This window comes from Megascapheus bottae, chromosome 20 (assembly GCF_031878675.1).
Source record: "Megascapheus bottae isolate mThoBot1 chromosome 20, mThoBot2.hap1, whole genome shotgun sequence".
Taxonomy (NCBI): domain Eukaryota; kingdom Metazoa; phylum Chordata; class Mammalia; order Rodentia; family Geomyidae; genus Megascapheus; species Megascapheus bottae.
Window position 1 is genome coordinate 29,622,731 of NC_143528.1, and position 24,472 is coordinate 29,647,202.

The following is a 24,472-nucleotide window of genomic DNA, read 5'->3' on the forward strand; positions in this document are numbered from 1 at the left end:
TTTAACAGTATAATTAAAATAAAATAAATATAACTTTTCTGCTCGGTAAAACAAGTATTAGCTGGGAAAAAAAAATGAATATCTGGGGCCGGGACATGGCCTAATGGTAGAGTGCTTGCCTAGCATGCACAAAGACCTGGGGTCAATTCTTCGGTACCACATACACAGAAAAAACCAGAAGTGGTGCTGTGGCTCAAGTGGTAGAGTGCTAGCCTTGAGAAAGCTTAGGGACAGTGCCTATACTCTGAGTTCAAGCCCCAGGACTGACACAAAAAAAAGAGAGAATGTCTGAATAATATGGGTTTTTTTTTCACATTTCTTTGAATTTGTTTTATATTTTCAAATTCTACTATAATGGAAATTTAGATCAAATTAAATACTTCTGAAAATAAAACAATATATTCTCAAAAAAATTTTAATAATAGTATGTTTACACACATATTTTGATTTTGTTTTCCTAATAAGGTTTTTTGATAAAACTTACATTAGGTATCATGACTTGTAAATACCATTTAGAGTTTTTAAGTACAGTATAGGCTTATCATATAAACTTTCTTTTGTACCATTCACAGAACCTGCTTCTCAGCCCTGTAAAGGTGATATAGATAAGTTGGTGCAACCAGAGCCATTGTTCCATAAAGTGATTCATTCTGAGCACTTGAATTTAATCTCTCAAATTCAGTCAATTCAATGTTCACTAGAAGAATCCATTCCACCTCGATCTCACTCTGATTCACCACCAAAAAATAAAAACAAGAATTCTTTGTTGATTGGACTTTCAACTGGCCTATTTGATGCAAACAATCCAAAGGCAAGTATAGTACTTAAGTGGAAAATATTACCCATTTGATATTGTTTCTTGTGATTGCCCTTCTTTAAGAAAACATTATGTTGAATTTTAATTTCTTAAAAACACAGATGTACAAAAACATGAGTGTACGTCAAAACCAAAAAAAAAAGTCTTCATCCTTTAATTCTATGATACCAAAGAGAAATTGATATTGAGAGCACAACTGGGTAAAAGACTGTTTCATTAGGTCACACATATATATATATATATATATATATATATATATATATATGATCTACTACTTTTAATTTGAGAAGAAACTTCTTATGACATCATGCTTATGATAATATCTCTTTCTTACTACCCTCCTGCTTCCTTTTTTATATAGAACCAAGTTTAAACAATGAATCTTAAATGGCTAGCAGTACCATATTGTCTAATTTGTTGGCAGAAAGATTAATAGGCATTCATATTCACCTTCTTGTAAAAGTTTTTCAGATATCTAACCTTTTTTCACTTGCTCTTTTTATTTAAGTTTAGCAAGAATTTGTCTTCATATAATAGAATATATAACTGGAGAGAGAAAAATGAAAAGAAACATTTCCTGATCTTCTATACAAGAAATAGCAGTAGAGATACTACAGATAAGAACTATAGTCTTTATTCTTTCTGAGCTACAAAGAATACATAGTCTAGTACAAATGAGCAACTCAACAACTTATCTTACACTTTTTGTAGCTTCTTTTTTTTTTCTCTCATTTTATTTTTTATTATCAAGGTAATGTATAGAGGAGTTACAGTTACATTCGCCAGATAGTAAGTGCATTACTTCTCACACATTAATAGCCCTTCGTATGTTTTTGTCCCCATTTCTCTCCCCTCACCCACTCCTAGTCATCTTGTTCCTCCCTCTTCCCTTTCCTATTTCAAATAAATAAATGTACATACAATATACCAGGTAACAAAGTAAGATGCCGTAACAATATGAGATTAACCAAAGGGCAACAAAGGAGAAGAGAAATAACATAGTACATTAAGAACAAACAACAATTACTCAAGATAAAGCTCTTGTTTCCATATCCTAGAGACCCTTTCATTTAGTCTCATTTTATATGACCTTATGTATCTAGGTGTTGGGCTATTGTAATCCTCTGCTAGGAGAGTCCTAAATGTATACTAATTATTGTAAATGAGGGAAACCATTGAGCCTATGTTCCTTTGGGTCTGGCTGTTTTCACTTAATATGATTTTTTTCCAATTCTTTCAATTTCCTTACAAATGGGGCGATGTCATTCTTTCTGACAGCAGCATAGATTCCATAGCGTATAAGTACCTCATCTTCTTGATCCATTCATCTACTGAGGGGCATCTAGGTTGGTTCCATATCTTTGCTATGGTAAATAGTGCTGCAATGAACATCGTTGTGCTAGTGGATTTAGTATGTCCTTCATTCTAGAAGATTGGGTAAATGCCAAGTAGTGGAATTGCTGGGTCATAAGGGAGCTCTATGTTTAGTCTTTTCAGGAACTGCCATTCTGCTTTCCATAGTGGTTGAGTGAGTTTTGCACTCCCACCAATAGTGTAGTAGTGATTCCCTCCTGGCCACATCCCCTCCAGCATCTGTTATTAGATTTCTTGATCATGGCCATTTTAACTGTAGTGAGGTGGAATCTTAGAGTTGTTTTGATTTGCATTTTTTTTCTGGCCAGAGATGTCAAGCATTTCTTCATTTGTTTATAGGCCATTCTTATTTCTTCTTCAGAGAAGACTAACTCTTTGGCCCATCTTTTAATTGGATGGTTGTTTCTTTGGAGATTAGTTTTGGAGTGATTCAATTTTTTGAGCTGTTGATATATTTTAGATATGAGGCCTTTGTCTGTTGTATCATTAGTGAAGATCTTCTCCCACTCTGTAGGCTTTCTGTTTAACTTGCTAGCCATGTCCTTTGCCATACAAAAGCTCTGCAGTTTAATGCAGACCCATTTGTCCAAATTTTCTTTTATTTGTTGTGTTTCTGGGTCTTTATTAAGAAAGTTTCAACCTGTGCCAAGGAGACCTAGTATATCTCCTATTCTTGTAAAGTTTTCAGGGTATCTACTTTTATCTCGAGGTCTCTGATCCATTTGGAGTTTGTGCAGGGTGACATAAAAGGATCCAACTTTAGTATTCTGCAGGTGTTAGTATTCTGGCAGGTTCTGCCAGCACCACTTGTTAAAGAGGCTGTCTCTCTTCCATTCTATTTTTTGGCTCTCTTATCAAAGATTAGTTGACCATAGATCTGTGGGTTGATTTCTGGGTCTTCAGTTCTATTCCATTGGTCCTCAGACTTATTCTTGTGCCTGTACCAAGCTGTGTTGGTTACTATAGCTCTGTATTAGAGTCTAAAGTTTGGTATTGATATTCCTCCTGCACTGTTCTTTCTGCTAAGAATTGTTTATACTTTTCAAACTTTTATGACAATAAATTTTAAGAATCTAGTAGACATGTATGAATTTCTAGCCAATATTAACATACCCAAACTGAACCAAGAAGACCTAATCCAACTAAACAGACCTATTTCAAGTATTGAAATGACAATAAGAGACCTCCCATCCAAGAAAAGCCCAGGACCTTATGGATTCACAGCTGAATTCTATAAGGCCTTCAAAGCAGAGCTCACACCAATACTCCTCAAGCTCTTCAATGAAATTGAAAGTGAAGGCTTTTTGCCAAACTCATTCTATGAAACCAGCATAACCCTCATCCCAAATCTGACAGGGACTCATCGAAGAAGGAGAACTATAGACCCATTTCTTTTATGAATATTGATGTAAAACTTATCAACAAAATACTGGCCAACCGTCTTCAGCAACTTATCAAAAAATTATTCACTATGATCAAACAGGATTCATCACAGGGAGGCAAAGCTGGTTCAACATATGCAAGTCAATATAATTCATCACATCAACAGAAGCAAGGACAAGAATCACATGATTGTCTCAATAGATGCAGAAAAGGCATTTGACAAGATCCAACACCCCTTTATGCTAAAAGCTCTGGAGAAACTAGGAATCATTCCTCAATATAATAAAGGCTGTGTATGACGAACCCACAGCTAGCATTGTATTTAATAGCCAAAAGCTAAAGCCATTTCCTCTAAAATCAGGAACAAGACAAAGATGCCCACTCTCTCCACTCCTTTTTAGCATAGTATTAGAATTCCTAGCCAGAGCAATGAGGCAAGAAGCATAAAGGGGATCCAAATAGGGAAAGAGGAAGTGAAACTTTCCCTCTTTGCAGATGACATGATTCTGTATTTAAAGATCCCTATAGACTCCACTCTCAAGTTGCTTGAGCTGATCTCAAACTTTGGCAAGGTTGCAGGGTATAAAATTAACCCTCAAAAATCAATGGCTTTCCTATATACCAACAATGAGAGGAGCAAGGTGGAAATCAGGAAAGCAACTACTTTTGTAATAGTATCAAAGAAAATACTTAGTAATTAACTAAGAAGGTAGAAGACCTTTATGACGAAAACTTTAAGAAACTGAAAAAGAAAATTAAAGCAGAACTGAGGAAGTGGAAAAACCCTCCCATGCTCTTGGATTGGAAGAATTAGCATCGTTAAAATGGCAATCTTCCCAAGGGGTATCTACAAATTCAATGCAATACCCATCAATATCCCAATGTCATTTTTTATGGAAATAGAAGAGGCAATCCAAAATTGCATATGGAATAATAAAAGACCCTGTGCAGCTTCTTTTTTAAAAAAATGAAATTAACTCCTTTCTGCAGCTGTCTCCCTGAATTCCTTATCTTTCAGTAATGTCGCCAAGGCCACACACAGAATTCAGATATTGTTTTCTAGACAGAAGTTGAGTGATAGGGTTTACTCAGGGATCAGTCTTGGCTGCCTATTGTGTAGTGTCTCAACTCAGTTTTGTATATTTTGTCCTGTTTTCTAGCTTTGGTAAGAGGTGAGCCTGGCCCTTGTTACCATCATGGCCAAATAGGAAATCCTTAGTAGCCGTGTCATGGTGATTAAGCTCTGTCCTGAGCTGCTCTGTTTACATTTACATTACAGTAACCTGTAATTGTCAACATCATTGAAATTCTGATAATACTATTTCTGGAGCTCTTTCTGGAAGATCACTTATTTATTCCAAACACTAATCCTGTCAGTTGCCCTATAACTCCCTCAGCCCTTGCTAGTGTGAAATCCTTGTCCAAATATAAACCATATTTTAAAATATTATACACTGTAGCAAATCACCGATAGGCTTAAGATTTAGAGGTTTTCTGCTGCTTTTAAAATTGCTTTCAGGCTCTTTTGCAAAATCTAAAAGATTTGCTATGGCATTAATCATCTAGGGCTCATTTCAAAGCTTCTCTCATTCTCTTCTTTTTTCTCCTTTCCTGTTTTAGCGCTTTGTAGCACTCTTACCATGGCTTGGCATAAGCTTCCCTTTGTTCTTTTCAATTCTGACTCACTCTTGCCCTTCACGTATCACCTTTCAAATGTAACTTTCCCAGTGAAGTCAGAGCTCTATTTCCATCCCCAGTAATTTCCTTATTCATTTCATAGCTATTTCAAAGGCTGGTTTATTTTCTTTATTTGCTTGTTTATGGTCTGTGGTCCTCTACTAGAATATGATCTACTTCAGATTAAGAGCTTATTCACAACTATATTCGTATGGATAGCCCATTCCTAGAGAGGAGTAGGTGATCAATAAACACTCGATTAATTAATGAAATAAATGAATATTAAATACATAGTTTATTTAAAGAGTAGGGAGCTAGACTGCTGAGTTTATATTATAAAGACCTTTAGTCATGATTTTTAAATACCTTAATGTTTCATACAGAAGATAAGGGTAACGATAGTCTCTTTTCCATAGAATTAGTGAAAGAATGAAATGAGATAATACAAATAAAGCAGATTATACTTAACATTAAGTTTGTGCTTAGTGCGTGTTAAATGTCATCACGGTTGTATGACTGGAAAATCATGGAGTCACGACATGCAACTTTTCTGTATGCAAGAGGTACTAATATAACAATTACCAGCTTTTCAACTTCTTTTTTTTTTTTTGCCAGTCCTGTGCTTGAGCTCAGGGCCTGAGCACTGTCCTTGGACTTTCTCAAAGCTAGAGCTCTACCACTTGAGCCTCAGCACCACTTCCGGCTTTTTTTCTATGTATGTGGTACCGAGGAATCGAACCCAGGTCTTCATGCATGCTAGGCAAGCACTTTAACCACTAGGCCAAACTTCCGGCCCAACTTTTCAACTTCTTATAATAACTTTAAAGAGTATTCTTGTTGGGCACAGTTACTGAGGAGGTGAAGATGATGAGGAAGGTAATTCAAGACCAGCCTAGCCAAAAAGTTAGCAGGATCTCCATCTCAGCAAATACAGTGGGACTGGTGGTTCTCATTTGTGATCCCAGCTACACAGGGATTAACTTTACACAGGGACTGAATAGCCTTACGACATTGAACAGTGGAAAAATAGAACTTAATCCATATTGTCCATGTTATGCAACACAAATTTAAATTGTTGACACCTCACTTGTAGCTGTTTGGTTGGGTTTTTGGTTTTGGGTCCCTCCCCTCTTCTCCCCATCAGTTATGGAGGTTGAACTCTGGGCCTGAGCATTGTCCCTGAGCTTTTACACTCAAGGCTAGCGACCCACTACTTTGAGCTACAATGCCACTTCCAGTTTTCTTTTGGTTAACTGGAGATAGGAGTCTCATGGACTTTCCCACTATAGCTGGCTTCGAACTGTGGTCCTCAGATCTCAGCCTCCTCTGTAGCTAGTATTTTAGGTGTGAGCCACTGGTGCCCAGGTGTTTGGTTGGTATTTGTTCAGAAACCCTGTGTGTCTGAGGTCCTTCTCACCATGATAAGTGGTTATCAGCTTTGATATCCAAGTGCTTGTCTTTCCAGTGTTCTACTCACAGTCTCACACCACGGAAGCAGAGTTAGACTTCTCTTCACAGTGATTTAAGGCCCTTTGTTCAACACAGGTGAACTAGTAGCAACTCCAGTGATTTGCTGGGATAAAAAGGGTTCACGTGGCATGTGACTATACTTCACAAGCTGAAAGCATTTACTGTGGTATGTCAGCCTGATTGTGGGGACAGTATTCCTGTATTCACAGGAAGTCAGGGACCACCTGGGAATACTATGGAAGGGGGACAAAATAGCCGTGAGAGAGGACAGAATGAGCAGATTGTAGCACTCCCTGATTTCTGACAGATTTCCAGTTCCAAGCCACATGTATCCTAACTACACAATTCTCTCTGCCTTCTAAGGAGAGTCACTGTAAATGTGATTAAACCTAATCATAGCTCGCAGGTTTAATTTTGTTGGTGAACAAAAATGCTGAAATGAGATTTAAGAGAATTATGTTCTGATTGTGGACAGGTCACCTAATAATGATTCCTATCCCTAATTTCCTCTCATGTTTTCATGTTTAATTCTCTTGCTCCTAGTATGTAACCTGTCAACATTTTTCATAGCTGTTGAGGACATGCTCACTTCCAGACTTCTCAAAGCTGTTCAGAACCCTGATGGATGTTCCCACTGTAGGAGATGTTCATCAAGACAATCTTGAAATAGATGAAATTGAAGATGAGCACATTAAAGAAGGGCCTTCTGATTCCGAAGACATGTAAATATCCCGTCATTAACAATAGCTAATGTTAACTTTTGAAATGATATGTTTTAGAAGTTTCCAAAAGAATGATTTATCTACACAGTTACAAAAAATGATCTGCAGGCTTACTTTTCACTACTTCTAGCTATACTTATGCAAATTTTAGTAGTGTAACTCTGCCTTTAAATAGTTTTATAAGTCTTGACTTGTATTCATTGGCTTATTACCACTGAGTATCAGACACACTGGTTTGCATGTAGGAAATACCTAATAAGTATTGTTTAAGTAGGATAATGATTATTTAATACTGGAATACCACATGATATAAGGATTTCAGTCAGAAATTGTGAATTAGTTAGAACCTTATACTTCCCTAGGAAAAGAACCGGAAAATCCACATCTGTCATCCTGTTTCATTTCAGGGCCATGTCCATGTGGAGGTAGACAGTTTATTTGTATAAAATAGGAGAGAAGGGCCATTTCAATTATATGCAACACATGTGTGTATGCTTGTGAGTATCTGTGCCTCATACGCAGTTTGATTGCTTTCCCAGCACTCCTTTCTTCCTGATTACTGAGGTATTCAAAATTCAGTGGGAAATTAAACGAACAATACTTCTGAAAGTCATGGTGAACAGTGGCCACTAAGACAAAATTTTTCCTTTATCTCTGCTCTCTAGCCCCTGAGATGTTACAAACTTTTGAATAAAATGAAAGCAGAATACCCTGGAAATGAATAATTGAAAAAGTATAGTGAATTTTTTTTTTTTTTTGGTGGGTCATGGGGCTTGAACTCTGGGCCTGGGCACTGTCCATGAGCTCTTCAGCTCAAGGCTACCACTTTACCCTCAAGCCACATCTCCACGTCCCCATTTTTTAGTGATTAATTGGAGATAAGAGGCTCATATTCTTTAGTGCCTGGGCTGGCTTTGAACCTTGATCTTCAGATCTCAGCCTCCTGAGTAGCTAGAATTGGAGGTGTGAGCCACCACACCCAGCTAGTACAATGGAATTTGTGTCATTTTGTGATTGTTTTTGCACTTTTTCTTTGTTGGTCATGGGACTTGAACTCTGGGCCTAGGTGTTGTCCATGAGCTCTTCATCTCAAGGCCACTGTCCTACCCCTTGAGCCACAGTACCATTTCCAGTTTTCTAGTGGTTAATTGGAGATAAGTGTCTTATGGACTTTAGTGTCTGGTCTGGCTTTGAACTTTAATCCTCAGATCTCAGCCTCCTGAGTAGCTAGGATTATAGGTGTGAGCCACTACACTCGGCTTACTGTTTATATTTTAGTTTTTCAATAAATATTTGAGTATAGGGGATGGGAGTTTGGCCTAGTGGTAGAGTGCTTGCCTAGCATGCACAAGACCTGGGTTCGATTCCTCAGTACCACAAACATAGATTTTAAAAAGCCGGAAGTGGTGCTGAGGCTCAAGTGGTAGAGCTCTAGCCTTGAGAAAGTCCAAGGACAGTGCTCGGGCCCTGAGCTCAAGCTCAGGACTGGCAAAAAAAAAAATAAATAAAATAAATTTGAGTATAAACTGCTAGAAAATGCCCATTATCAGTCATTGTGCCTTGTTTACCATTGCTTTATTAGTTATATGAAATTTTCAGCTTATCTCGATGTCTTCATGTCTAAAATCTCATTTAACCCTAAACTCTGAAGTTTGCACAAATTTCCATATGTGTGCCACTTTAGAAGAAGCAACTCATACAAGCCTATAAGTAGATTTCTTGAGTATTGTACAAATGTTCAAAGACCCAGGTTTAATCCTGATTTTCATTTTGATGGTTCACCTTAAACAAGTCATTTAAATACTTCGATTCATAGTTTCTATATCTAATATGGGTTGCATGTTGATCAAATTTAAATAAATTTAAATTAGGTGAAACTGCTTTAAACGAGAAAAATTTAAAAAAAAAAAGCCCTGCCTGGGCTCAGTACCACACACACACACACACACACACACACACACACACACACACACACACACAATCAATATAGTTCCAGAATTTAAGCTCTAAATAATACTATGGTTGGTTGCTGGTGCCTCATGCCTATAATCCTAGACATTCAGGGGGCTGAGATCTGAGGATTGAGTTTCAAAGCCAGCCCAGGCAGGAAAGCCTTTAGGAGACTCTTATCTCCCATTAACGACCAAAAAAAGGGAATAGAAGCTGTTGCTCAAAGTAGTAGAATACTAGTCTTGAGAAAATGTGCTCATGGATAGCACTTAGGCCCTGAGTTGAGGTCCCATGACTGACATCATCATCATCATCATCATCATCATCATCATCATCAGTACAGCTATGTGATTCTATTTGGCAATTCAGGACCATTTCAACTAAATCATCTTCTAGCTTATAAATTATAGAATTTGTATCATGTGTTACACTTATCAGTTGTTTGCATTCTTGTTTCTATGACTAAAAACTAGGTTTATTTAGGCTGGTATATGTATATGTATATGTATATGTATATGTATATGTATATGTATATGTGTGCGTACACTCACCTGCTGGTCCTCAGGCTTGAACTTGGAACCTGAACATTGTCCCTGAGCTTTATACTCAAGGAGGATAACACTCTACCAAAAGCCATAACTCTCTATTTCCTGTTTTCTGGTGGTTAATTGGAGATAAGAGTCTCATGGACTAGTTTTGAACTACAATCAAATCATATCTTAGCCACCTGAATAGCTAGGGTTATAGGTATGAGCCACTGGCACCCAACGTAGACCTTGTTTTATCTAAAATCAGTACTTCTGTCTTGAAGGGAGTACCTATATAGTGACTTGAAGTAACATCTTAAATTTTAGTAATGCTTCATTTTTTTTCTTTTAATTTCAGTGTGTTTGAAGAAACAGACGCAGATTTACAAGAGCTCCAGGCCTCAATGGAGCAGCTACTTAGGGAACAACCTGGTGAGGAGTACAGTGAAGAGGAGGATTCCATGTTAAAGAGCAGTGATGTGGAGAAGACTGGCAATGGGACAGGTCTGCCAGAAGAGGAGGACAATCCCAGCAGTGACAGTGCTCTGAATGAAGAATGGCACTCAGGTGTGTGACTACGGATGGCTTTCCGTCCCTTCAGGGCCTCTCTCTCTTCTTAAGCTTCTCCACTGAAGGCTGGCACACTACAACTTGAGCCATAGCTCCACTTCTAGCTTTTTGCTTGCTAGAGAAGAATCTCATGGACATTTCTGCCAGGACTGGCTTCATGTCCTGATCCTCAGGTCTCAGCCTCCTGAGTGGTTAGGATCTCCAACGTCCAGCTTGTTTTTTATTTCTTACTTTTCTAGTGCTAAAAATAATAATTGTAAGGTCTGCCGAAAGGAAACTCCACGCAGTTCAGGAGAAGAGGGTTGATTGCGTGAGTAAAGAGCAGACTCCTGCTGCCCAAGATGGAGTCCGGTGAGCAAGAGGGCTTAGGACAGGAAATGAGAGATTATATATGGGGAGGGGTATAGACACAAGCGGAAATGGATATGATCTCAGAGGATGGGGAATATCTCAGTTGGGACCTCCCACTACCCCCAGGCATGCCAGGGTTACAGGTGCTGCTCGGGGATTTCCAGGGTGTAGGGGGAGAAAGCCAAGGGAAGAAGTCATTGCTTCCAGTCGGACCTCACATTCCCGCCTTCTGATAATTGTAAAGGGGCACCGACTCTTTCTGGCTACTTCCTGCTGACAAGAGGCGTTGACATTGAGGGTAGAAGGCAAGGGTGCTGTCCGTCCAGAAGGAGCAGTAACAGTTCCATGGTAGTGAACATATGTGTCCTTGGATGAAATTCAAAAGAAGCCTTAAAAGGCACGGATGCCATCTTCTTCAGGGATGTGAGACACCTTGGAGTCATAAAGGGGCAAGAGCAGGAGCCTTTTTCATTCTTGACAGAAGAAACCACTGTGGCTGTCGGTTGAGCTAAACTGCAGTGGGAGCAGTCAGGTGGACCTGATGAGGGCCTGTCCACTTAGGATGTAAACCAGACAGATTAAGGGTCTTAAGAAAGACTCGATCCTCAGGCAAAATTGGGGGAGAAGGAAAAGGGCTTTAAGGAGCTGAGGGGGCCTTGGATATGGGACAGCAGGGTAAGATTAGAAAGGAATGTAAAAAAGAAAACTGATCTATTCTACATGGGTATTTGCAGAGCAAGTAAGAAGGCCATCTATACCCACCACTGAGATCTGGGAGGGAAAAGAGAGGCTGGAATACTCATGTAACAATGAATAACTGGCTCCCATATCCAAAAGAAAGGATACAAGTAGCTTGCCTGCAACCAGGAGACATACCCTAGGCTCCTCCATTGTGATGCTTATGGGGTCCAGTGGCCCTGGACACCATCACACTTCCGTTGCCAGCTGAGTATCTTGGATAAACTGGGCTCCTCCCCATGTGTGGGGGGTATGGGAGGGACTGGCCTACCTTGTAGAGACGAGGAGGGATAGTTGACTCCCCAGTGTCCCGGCTGTCCACACTTTGGCAGGGTCCAGATGGTGGTTGTAGAGTAGGGCAAGTTCTTGCCCAGTGGTCTTCCTTGCCACACTTGAAGCATGGTCTGGGTGGTGTGCATTGGGCGCTTCTTCTTTGAGGAGCTCAAAGGGCAGCAGCCAGGAGCTAGCAATTGGCAATTTTTCCTATTATGGGCAGCTTTATCAGCCTTTTTCTGTTCCTCCTGGTTGTTAAAAACCTTAAAGGTTAGCACCAGGAGTTTGGCCTAGTGGTAGAGTGCTTGCCTTGCATGCACAGAGACCTGGGTTCGATTCCTTGGTACCACATACATAGAAAAAAAGCTGGAAGTGGTGCTGTGGCTCAAGTGGTAGAGCTCTAGCCTTGAGAAAGTCCAAGGACAGTGCTCAGGCCCTGAGCTCAAGCCCAGGACTCGCGGAAAAAAAAAAAAAAAAAAAAAAAAAACAACCTCACCAGATCTCCCTGGGGGGGTTGAGGGCCATCCTCAGCCTTTTTCAACTTTTTTTTTAATATTGGGAAATGAAATGGGTATTAAGGACCACTATACCTTCTTTTGACTCTGGGTGCAGCTTAGTATAATGCTGGAGTGCCACTGTAAGGTGATCAAGAAATTTGGCAGGGTTTTCAGTGGGTCCCTGGGTAACCTCCGTTAGTTTATCATAGTTGACTGCATGGTGGGCTGCCTTCTGGAGGCCAGCTAGCAGGCAGGTTACCAACCTATTTCTGCTAACAGTTCCAGGCGCATAATATTCACAATCCCATTTGGGCTTTTCTCTGGCACAACTGTTGCCTCTACTGGGAAAGTATTGTCTAGGCGGTGGGTTTCATCAGCATGTGCCTGGGCTGCAACCCAAACCCTTTCCTTTTCTTCAGAGGTAAGGATAGAGGACAGGACTGTATATAAGTCATGCCAGGTGAGGTCATAAGTCTGAACAAGGTATTTAAACTCTTTGGCATAATTATTAGGGTCTTGGGAGTAAGATCCCAGTCGCTTCACGATCTGGGAAAGATAGGTCATTGAAAAGAGGGCCTGCGCACGAAAAACTCCGTCTGCCCCTGCCACCTCTCACAGAGGAAATAAGGGGGCTGCTAGAGGCTTGAACCACCAGTGCAGGATTGGGTGTGAGCTTCGGGAAAAAGAAGATGAAGGGGAAGAGAAGGAAGGAAAGATTCAGCTTGGGGAGGAGGAGCAGATTCTTCAATGTTGGGCAGGGGATCAGACACTTTAGGTTTAGGAAGAGGCTCCAGGCTCTTAGGTGATTTGGCAGGGACAGGCTGCCCCTGTGCCAGGAGGCTAGGGGAAGTTGAGTAGGATTGGTAGAAGGGCAAGCATGGAGAGCAAAGAAAGCCTGAACATATAGAACCACTGGCCATTTTCCATTGCGTCGGCAGAAACTGTCTAAATTCCTGAGAATATTATAATCCAAAGTCCCATTTTGGGGCCATTGAGACCAATTGTGTAGCCTATACTTTGGCCAGATACGATTGCAATAAAAGATGAGCCGTTTTGGCTTTATGGAGTCTCTGAGTAGAAGAACATCTAAAGAGCATAAAAGATATCCCAAGGGGGTGTCCCAGCTTGGGTGAGACTGATGAGACCCCATTGTAATAAGAAACACTAAGAGGAAGTGAAGTCTGTGAGGATGGGGGGGTGGTCAGTGAGGAGGTAGGGGAAGAGTTAGTGAGGACATGGTAGGGGGGGCAGTCAGTGAGAACACCAGGGAGGGGTGGAGTCACTGAACATGGGACAGAGTCAGTGAGATCAACAGGGAGTGAAGTCAGGACATCATTGGGTAGAGTCAATAAGGATGTTGAGTGGGAAAGTAGAGAATGGGGGGGAGGGAGAATACAATCTCACCAGAACATACTGGGGGGTGGGGGGGTCTTAAACAAGACACAGGGAGAAAGCCCTAGTCAGGGGTGGGTTAAAGGAGACAGAAAAAGAGCCTGCAGGCAGGAGTCACTCACCAAGCGCAGACAGGAAACATTATAGCAAATACACCGCCAGCTATGGGAAAGGCAGAGGTCCAGGAATGGAGTTTCCTTTCTCTGGTTCAAAGGAGGGGAGGCAGAAGGCGGATTGATCCTCAAGAAACAGAGGGGATCCAGCCACTCCTGACCTTCTCCCCCATCCGAGTCAGTGGCACCAAATGTAAGGTCTGCCGAAAGGAAACTCCACGCAGTTCAGAAGAGGGTTTATTGTATGAGGAAAGAGCAGACTCCTGCTGCCCAAGATGGAGTCAGGCCAGCAAAGGGGAGAAGTGAGAGATTATATAGGGGGAGGGGTATAGACCCAGGAAATGGATGTGACTTCAGAGGATGGGGAATACCTCCCACTGCCCCCAGGCATGCCAGTTGCCGGGGTTACTGGTGCGGGGTGGGGATTTCCAGGGTGCAGGGGGAGAGAGCCAAGGGAAGAAGTCATTGCTTCCAGTCGGACCTAACAATAATAATTATAAATTTCCAAAATTTTGCAATGTGTTTTGGGTCATTTGCCTTCTCTATGCCCTATTTTATTATGGACCATCTTTGTTATCAGCTTTTGTAGTAGTAAGATTTGTTAGTAAGTTAGTAAGATCATAGAAGTATGCTTGTAAGATTTTTACTAAATTAACACTAAATCTTAATAATAAGGTTTCTATGATTTCTATCAAAGCAGAGATTCCAAAATTGATATTCTAGTTCAGACACATTGATAAATGCTGACAAATATTATCATGACAACTGATTATACTGAAAATAGAAGTAGTCTACTTTTAGTGATGAAATTCACTTTTAAGAGGATTTGTCTGTTAGTATAAGAATTATAGTGTTATTTTTGAATCATAGAATATTTGTTTACTTATTTATTCTAGATAACAGTGATGGTGAGAATACTAGTGAATGCGATTACGATAGTCTCTTTAATCACTTAGAAGAACTAAGACTTCAGCTGGAACAAGAAATGGGCTTTGAAAAGTTCTTTGAGGTTTATGAGAAAGTAAAGGTAAGCAGATATGCTCTGTTTGAATACTAGGAAATGTTGATTGTCTACTAGTCACTAGATTTATTACAAATACATAATAATTAAGTCTCCATTTAGTGAAGGTTTACCATTCAAATATCATAATTTACATGTGAAAAACCTGTGCAGGCTATTCATGAAGATGAAGATGAAAATATTGAGATTTGTTCAACAATAGTTCAGAATATTTTGGGACATGAACATCAGCACCTTTATGCCAAGATTCTTCATCTAGTCATGGCAGACGGAGCCTATGAAGAAGGTACAGTTTTTTCACATCTTTTTATTTTAAATACGAGAAGAACAAGATGACAGTGTGAAGTGATATGTCATAACTATTTTGGTAAGGTTTATATCTCAATGATGTCTACTACTTTTAAGCAATTATAAAGTTAACTGTTCTGTCAGTTTTTTTGAGTATTTTAAACCTCCTCATTGTACATCTCAAGAAATGAGAATAACGGTTATCAAGAATGTAATATTGGGCCGGGAGTGTGGCCTGATGGTAGAGTGCTTGCCTAGCATTCACGAAGACCGAGGTCCGATTCCTCAGTACCACATGCATAAAAAACAAGCTGGAAATGGTGCTGTGGCTCAAGTGGTAGAGCTCTAGCCTTGAGAAAGCCCAAGGACAGTGCTCAGGTCCTGAGTTCAAGCCTGTGATAGGCAAAAAAAAAAAAGAATATAATATCAAACTTTGACATATGTGAAGAAATATTTAAAATTCTAAACAAGAATTAATTTCCACAATATTTACCCAAAAATAAATTAAAAGCTTAATTACATAAATAAAAAGCTTAATTCACAGTCTGAGAGTTTTAAATGTTGATGGTTAATTTTAGCAATAGAAATTTTTTGTTTTGTTGTTGGTCGTGAGGCTTGGACTCTGGGCCTCTGCACTGTCCCTGAGCTCTTCAGCTCAAGGCTATTGCCCTACCCCTGGAGACACAGGGCCACTTCCCGTTTTCTGGTAGTTAATTGGAGATAAGAGTCTCACAGACTTTAGTGCCCAGCCTGGCTTTGAACCACGATCCTCATATCTTAGCCTCCTCAGTGACTAGGATTACAGATGTGAGCAACTGCATGGCTTAAAGAATGTGGGATGGGGTAGCTATTGGTAAAGGGATTTTTTTCTTTTTGGTCAGTCTTATAAAAAGTTTATTTGTATTCTACTTACTACAACTTTTTTAAAATTAAATTTTAAAATATAGTTAGGTATAAGATTAAAAATAAGTGTTTTAAATAGTTGGGAAATTCAGCACACCAGGCTAATGAGTACAAGCAATATAAAATTAAACAAGAAATGAAGACTACAAAATTCATTCTCAAGAGTTTTTGAATCTCTCTAGCCACCCATGTCACTCGATTGCTCTCTCCTGCTCTCTCTTGGCAGAACTGAAGTTTAAATCAGTTAAGTCAGGGCCCCTGATTCACTAGGCCACTGCTCTCAAGTCACAACTTAAGCCATGCCTTGTCTCTGTACTTTTTGAGTTTTTTTGTGGGTCATGGGGCTTGAACTTGGCCTGGGCACTGTCCCTGAGCTCTTCAGCTCAAGGCTACCTCCCTACCCTAGAGCCAAGCCCCACTTCCCATTTTTTAGAGGTTAAAGGTGAATTGGAAATAAGAGTTTCAGGTCTTTTTATGCCTGGGCTGGCTTTGCACCTTGATCCTCAGATCTCAGCCTCCTGAGTAACTAGGATTACAGGCATGAGCCACCACCATGGCTGTACATTGGTTGTTTTTTGTATTTTTTTTTTTTGCAGGTACTGGGGCATGAGTTCCAGGCCTCATACTGAAGGCTAGCACTCTAATCACTTAAGCCACACCTCCACTTTTGATTCTTTTTCTGATTACTTGACTCTTGGGTCTCATGTAGTTTTCTGCCCTACCGGCCTTTAAACCACAATCCTCAGGTCTCAGCTTCATAAGCAGCTAAGATTGTGGTAGTGAGCAACAGCACTTAAATCTCTCGTACATTTTTAAAAAGTTACTCCACTGTAGTGTTCCTTAAAATTCAGTAACATAGAAATTCCTTTATAACAAAATGGAGCTGGCACCAGTGGCTTATGCCTGTAATCATAGCTACTCAGGAGGGTGGGATCTGAAGATCAAGATTCGGAGTCAGCCCAGGCACAAAAGGACCTGAGACTATTATCTCTGATTAACCTCTAGAAAACGAGAAGTGGAGCTTGGCTCAAGGGTAGGGAAGTAACCTTGAGCTGAAGAGCTCAGGTACTGCGCCCCACGACAGCATTTTGGGTTTTTATTTCCACACACAAAAATCTAAAAATTCATAGACCTCAGTGTATATTTTGAAAATGTCAAGTTATAAATTATTATTGTAAAATAAATGTTTTCATTTTCTAAACAGTGAAAGATGACTGTATCATCAAAATGAAAATCTAAGATTTAAACATTATTTGAAGCTGGTATATCCCTCATTTTTTTTTGAGCTCTTGGACTCTATCTTACAATACAATAATGAAATGAAAATGTCCTTGGTTATATTTACAATATTTGTATTTCATGGCACTGTTTCTCATAATACAGTTATATTGTAAGCTAATGGCATGAGGCCAGAGCATGACTCCATTCAAGTAAATCCATAGCAGGAATCACACTAGTTCTATTCAGATTCAGGCTGTTCATCCTTCAGGCCATTCTCCTCAATATTGTTTCAATAGAGCTTTTCACAGTAATTGGCAGCAGCATGCTTAGACTTCATTTTTACTGGACAAGTACATGGAGAGCTTTTATTTTGCTTTGCCCCTTCAGTAGAAACCTGTAACAATCAAATGGAGCCACAGCTAAAACTGACACCCTCTCTAGAAAGCCGAGTGGCTTCCAAAGGATTTACATGTACATACAAGGTCCTTCCCTGTGTGGCAGGCCAATATCAGGTTAGTACATCTCTCAAGAAGCAAGATCAGATTTTCTCTGCATGCAGATGAAAAAGAAACAAGAACTCCAAAGTTGTGTTTATAGAGTCTGTCTGTGATTTCTTTAGTAGGGAAATAAGTGTCACAATTAAAACTAGTGACTACCTTTAAAAATAAAAACCAGGGCCAGCAATTTGGCCTAGTGGTAGAGTGCTTGCTTAGCATGCACAAAGACCCAGATTCTATTCCTCGGTACAACATACATACAAAAAAGCCAGAAGTGGTGTTGAGGCTCAAGTGGTAGAGCACTAGCCTTGAGAAAGCCCAAGGACAATGATTTGGTCCTGAGCTCAAGCCCAGAACTGGCCAAAAAAAAAAAAAAGATTATGTACTAAGTAACTTGTTGGGTTTTTTGTTTTGTTTTGTTTTTGTGTCAATCCTGGGACTTGAACCCAGGCTCAGTGCACTTTCCCTGAGCAACTTTTGCTCAAAGCTACTACTGTACCACTTGAGCCACAGCTCTACTTCCAGATTTTTTATTTATTTATTTATTTTTTTGCCAGTCCTGGGCTTAAGCTCAGGGCCTGAGCACTGTCCTTGGATTTTTCTCAAGGCTAGAGCTGTACCACTTGAGCCTCAGCACCACTTCTGGCTTTTTCTAAGTATGTGGTACCAAGGAATCGAACCCGGGTCTTCGTGCATGCTAGGCAAGCACTCTACCACTAGGCCAAACTCCCAGCCTACTTCCAGATTTTTTAGGGTAGTTTCTTTCCAGCCTCTTGAGTAGCTAGGATTACAGTTGTGAGCCACTAGCATCTGGCTAACTTGCTGCTGTGTATGGTTGATAATCACAGAATTAAATACTAGACTATTTAATATTTTACTATTAGATTTTAAATTATTTATGAGACTTAAATTATTATTTGTGGCCTTTTTAAAAAAAATTTTTTTGCCAGCTCTGGGGATTGAACTCAGGGCCTGAGCACTGTCCTTGGATTTTTCTCAAGGCTGGAGCTCTACCACTTGAGCCACAGTACCACTTTTCTATGTGTGTGATACTGAAGAATCGAACCCAGGTTTTCGTGCATGCTAGACAAGCACTCTACCACTAGGTCAAACTCCCAGCCCATTTGGGGCCTTTCTTATTGAAAGTAATTAGACTCCATATTTAGCTGTCTCATTGGCAATTGCCTTTTTTTTTTTTTTGCTTTGCTTTTTTTTATTAAAGAATTTATTAACATTGATTTTTACATCATATTTTAAATGACAAGTTTAACAAACAAGTGTTCGGGGGGGGGGTCTCTATTTACAATCACTGGGACTTAGTATTTAGAACTTAATCAAGGCAATTGCCTTTTAACTCTTACTTTTTTTTTTTCCAGTTCTGAGTCTTGAACTCAGGGCCTGGAGCTGTCTTTGAGCTTTGTACCTCTTGAACCACAGCATCACTTCCAGCATTTTCTGTGTATGTGGTCCTAAGGAATCAGACCACAAGCCAGTCTGTTACCTAAAGACCAGATCATTGAGACCTTTGCAATACATATTGAGAAGCCAGGATTCTGTCCTGAGCAGTAGAAGCTAGTAATTTAACATGATAGTGTTATGGGGTCAAGAGGAGGGGATTCCACGTCCCACCAGAGTCCACCACACAGAGACAGTCTCATATAAAAAGATGAATTTATTGGGGAAGTAGATGGTGAACTAACCGGCCAGGGACACAGTGCAGACTCGGGAGCTGACACTGTGGCCCCGAGCAGCACTCATGCTGGATTTTTAAGGGCAAAACCCATGTGGTTGAACCTGGCCACACAGGAGGCTAATGGGATAGTTACATACACAGAGGGACCACAGCCAGCTCCAGCCACACGCAGGTAGCCAGTAGGGTTACAGCCCAGTGTTTGAATTTACCTATCACCTTAGTTGGAGTTGGTGCTCGAATTGGGCAGGTCTCCACACAAAGCAGGCCCACTCCCACCCAAGCGGATATCCCTCCTCATGGGGGATGGGGAGGTCAAGGTTGTCCTCCCTGGAAGGGCAAGGGTGGCTGGGCTGTACCATTGTCGCCTTCCACAATGGGGCGGGGAACTCTTAGGCATTGGGATGGCACCAGTCCCTCCTCCCCTTAACACTCGTTGCTCCCCTTAACAATACTTGAATTTTAATGAACAATTTTTGCTAGAATATGGAAGATAGCAGTTTTTGTTTGTTTTTAATGCCAGTACTGGTACTTGAACTCAGAGCCTCTGTGCTGCCCCTGTGCTTTTTTTTGCCCAAGGCTAGCCCTCTAACCACTTGAGCTACAGCTCCATTTCCAGCTTTTTTGTTTTCTGGAAAACGGGTATTTTTTTTATATGCTTAAGAGCCTCATGGACATTCCTGCCTGGGCTGGTTTTGAACTGTGATCCTCAGATCTGAACATTCTGAGTAGCTAGGAGTCACGAGCACATAGGATTTATCTATGTTTTATTATTTTATTGTGAAATTTTTATCAGGTGAAAAGATCGAAAGAACTAGGTTTTAAAGGGAAAAACACATTTTGTGTTGCATCTACTGTAGTTTTTTTTAGAGATACTTGTGCCTAGAAAAGAAATATGAGAAGACATACATACATATTATATGACAACACTGGTTTTTGCTTCCATCTTTATTCTTTGTTATGTTGTCTAAATATTTTGCAGTAAATAACTGTGTCTAGCTGGGTGCAGTGGCTCACACTTGTAGTCCTAGCTGCATAGGAAGCTGAGATCTGAGGATCATGGTTCAAAGCCAGACCAGGCATAAAGTCCATGTGACTCTTATCTCCAGTTAACCACCAGAAAACTAGAAATAGTGCTGTGGCTCAAGGAGTAGGGTGGTAGCCTTGAGCTGAAAAGCTCAGGAACATTGTCCAGGGACAGAGTTCAATAGTGATACTACTACTAATAATAATAACTGTGTTTAAACTATATTAGTGGGCTGGGATGTAGCTCAATGGCAAAGCTCTTGCCTTGCAAGTACTGTGACCTGGATTCTATCCCAGTACCAAAAAAAGAAAAAAAAAATAAGCTATATCAAAGCACTTTATATTTGGGTTTTTTTGTTTTGTTTTACTAAGTAGATAGTTTGATTAGAAATGAAGTAAATTAATTATTTTTCTTTTTTTCTACAGATAATGATGAATAATCCTCAGGACATTTCTTAATCTCCAGCTAAATGAAAGATTTGTTTTTGACTCATAAGAATAACAAGCTTCAGTGGGGAATATGGAGAATAAGTTGGGCATGCTTTTTATATGAAAAAGATGGAGAAACACAGGATTTATTTTTCAATTAAGACCGTAACATTTGACCTGTTTTATTGAATTCCATAGTTCAATTCTACAGAATATATACTTTGCCCAAACAAAGTATAAGAGGCATTGACACAGAACTAGTCTTAATAGGTTTGAAGATTTACCATACAGTCAGGTACTTTGACTTTCAGCAAATGTCTTTAGTTTGAAGGAATTACCTCTGTCATGAAAGAATTGCCTTCAATTTAGCATTGAAGTATTTAAGCATGACCTTTTATTCTGTCTAGTGTTTCCATTCTCAACAGCAGTTCTGCATTAAATAATTCTTGTCAAGGGCTCTCTTTAAATCTGAAGTGGAATTTTTAGCTTTGAAATTTATATTCTCAAGTCAGTTTTCAACCAGTATGTCTCCTGAAGTAGCTCAGTGGAAACATGCTGTGGACAGTCTTAGAAATTAATGAGAGATTTGGTTATGAAGAATAGCAAAATTGTATTTCTCAGTATTTAATAAGTTGCTAAATTTCTTCTATTTCTCCTTAATGACTGGAACCAGAAATATTATATCTAAAAAGTATATTTTGAATTTTAACAATGACCTAGTCTATACCACAAAATTGCCCTTTGATTTTTTTCACTTCCTCTCCTGTATGTGTCAGTGACAATGTGAGGTTAATGACTATGGGAAACTGTTTGCCTCTTTTACTTCCATTATAAGAGGATTTAGTTAGGTCATTAAGATGATGGTCACATAGCTTCAGTTACAGTATGCCAACTATCACATGCTTTCATTAGAGATGTCTACAGTCCAGATGTTTTTAGAATAAAAGAGAAATTTTGAATCTCTAAGCAGAAAAGCAGCCTGATTGGCAAATAATTTAAGAATAAAATCTTATCTTGCAGCACTGTGGGTACTATGTTGGATTTATTATGTGTATTATTTCTAATTTCCTAAACAGTTGATTTTATATGTTTATTTTCTATTACTATTAAAGTTTTATTATCTACCTGAAATGTACTGATTGTCTGTTATTTATTATCATTATTCTCCATCTGTTATTATCATTATCCTCCATTGGTTTCTTTTATACAGAGCTAAGAATAATTGGATTTGTACCTGGTGATTGTTTTGAGTGGACTAAGACAATACTGTTTCCTCCTTCTCTATGAAACCATGCAAAGTGAAAGCTTTTGTACTTATTACATTGCATAAATATTTTGGTATGATATTCCTTCCCTAAAGGCTTCATAAGTATTGTCTTGCTGTTTTAATTTCTTTGTCAGGCACAATGCCTGATTCATGATAGGTATTACATAAATGTTCATTCACTAGATAAAGAAATCTTTTTAGCCTGTGGAATTTTGGGGTGAAAAAAGAAATTTAATCCTCAGTATAAAATTTGTATTTTTTTATTAGTTAAACAAAAGCAATTAAAATGGCAAACTCCCTTTGGCATGCAAGATATTGAGCCTCATCAGATAACTTCCATTTGGCAAAGAAAGGTTCTCACCTGAAATTGAAATTGAAAACTCTAGAAACATTTCCTTGATTGGGCTTGATTAAAAAGAGCTCATTAATGAAAAACAATACTATTTTTTTAAATAAAAACTGAGCTCCTTTTATCTCCCCCTGGTTTCGTTTCACGCTTCAACAAAAGAACCTTTTGGCAGTCACGGCTCCTTGCACAACCAAATGTGGATTCCCGACTCTGGCTCTGCCCTTGCTGACGTCACTGGACAGGGATTGACAGCTAATTAGCCGCCTAAGTTGGTCAGTATGATTGTTTCCAAGCTTTGCGCTCTATAGGTTGATCCAATCAAAATGGCTTTTTTTTTTTAATTTATGGCATAAAAATGTGTCTTAAACTTTGGACAATTATAGAGCATAGCTGATTAAAAGTGACCTTTAGAAATTAAAAAACTCAAGAAACGTGCTTAGATAGAGTAAATACTTTTGGCTTTTTCTCCAGATTAGACATGGTAAAGTTCTGTGTCTCAGAGCACTGGATCTACTGTTCTTCCACATGATACTTACTGTCTCTTTTCCAAAGAGTAGACTCTGTCTTCTTGTCTCCTCTACTCATATCTTTGATTCTTTTTTCCTGAGTAGTCAGAACTTTCACCCTGACACTGGCTTGCTAAGGTATCCACTCACATCCTCAAGAGATCTTGTGTTTTCCACTCCTTTTCCCCTTTCCCACTTCCTTCTCTCACCCTCTCCATCCTTTACCTCCTCCCTCTCCTTCCTCCTCCCCTAGTTTCCCCTCCTTCCTTCCCTTCCTTATTCACTTATTTGACTTGTTTGAGGTTTTGTTTTGTGTAGGTCAGTCCTGGGGCTTGAATTTATGGTCTAAGTACTGTCCTTGAGCTTTTTTCATGAAGGCTCACACTCACCACTTCCTGTTTTCTGATGGTGAATTGGAGATAGGAGTCTCACTGGACTTGACTGCCTGGACTGGCTTTAAACCACAATCCTCATATCTCAACTTCTTGAGTAGCTGGAATTATAGGTGTGAGCTCCCTGCATCTGGCTCACATTTTTGTATTTTTTGTTTGCTTTTGTGGTACTTGAGCACTCTACCACTCTGCAGCTGAAAATGCAACATAAAACTAGGCCTAATTGATAGAGACAATAACTTTTTTTTGGAATTTTTTTCTTTTTTATATTAAAGAATTTATTAATGTTGATTTTTTACATCATATTTTAAATGGCAAGTTTAACAAACAAGTGTTCAAGGAGGGAATCTATTGACAATAACTTTTTTTAGTTATACAATAACAGTCTCTAAAGTAGCTCGCTACTTTGAATAAATAATAAATATCCATCTCTAAATGTGCAAAATAAAATTTCTTGTTGGAACTTCTCTCTAGGAGAACTATGGTACTACATTCTTAAAATCCTAGACTTGAAATTGGGGTTGGTGGGGGATTAATAAATCCTAGACTTGCCAGAGAATGCGGCCAGAGGACTGGAAGTTCTGCGCCAGCCTTGGACTACATAGCAAGACACCATCTCATTGATAATAATAGTGATAAGAAAACAATTATTACCATATACCTTTAATCCACTAACAAAAGCAAAAACACTGCACTAAAATCCCTACAAGATCAATCTGGAATGGACCAATTAAGGAATATAACTGGTCCAGTACCCCTGTGACAGAAGATGGCAGGGGTAAGAAGAGATGGACTGCCCAAAGCCACACCTCAGTCCCTGCAGACTTGATTGTAGACATCCATAACTCAGAGATGATCCGTGGTTCAAGTAGACTTGGAGACTGAAGAATCTTACATTTCACGGCCTTCTTTGTCCTCTAACATTCTCTTCCTTAGGGGAAAGACTGTAGCCCTGGAATTGGAATTTTATAGACTAGTAACTGCAATAACATTAACAATGGCCTATTCTTTTTTTTTTTTTTTTTTTTT

The 24,472-nt window shown here is 39.4% G+C and overlaps 1 protein-coding gene across 1 annotated transcript in view; it reads left to right on the forward strand.

The window, feature by feature from the left end:
- The window catches only part of Nek1 (NIMA related kinase 1), a 95,862-nt gene extending 77,753 nt beyond the window's left edge, over nt 1–18,109 (forward strand). The window contains exons 31-36 of the mRNA XM_090354206.1: nt 573–811; nt 7,292–7,443; nt 10,279–10,487; nt 14,751–14,881; nt 15,029–15,161; nt 17,675–18,109. Of these exons, the coding sequence (XP_090210332.1) occupies nt 573–811; nt 7,292–7,443; nt 10,279–10,487; nt 14,751–14,881; nt 15,029–15,161; nt 17,675–17,850 (1,040 nt within the window). The 3' untranslated portion in view covers nt 17,851–18,109. The remainder of the gene's footprint in view (nt 1–572; nt 812–7,291; nt 7,444–10,278; nt 10,488–14,750; nt 14,882–15,028; nt 15,162–17,674) is intronic.
- The last annotated feature ends 6,363 nt before the right edge of the window (nt 18,110–24,472 follow it).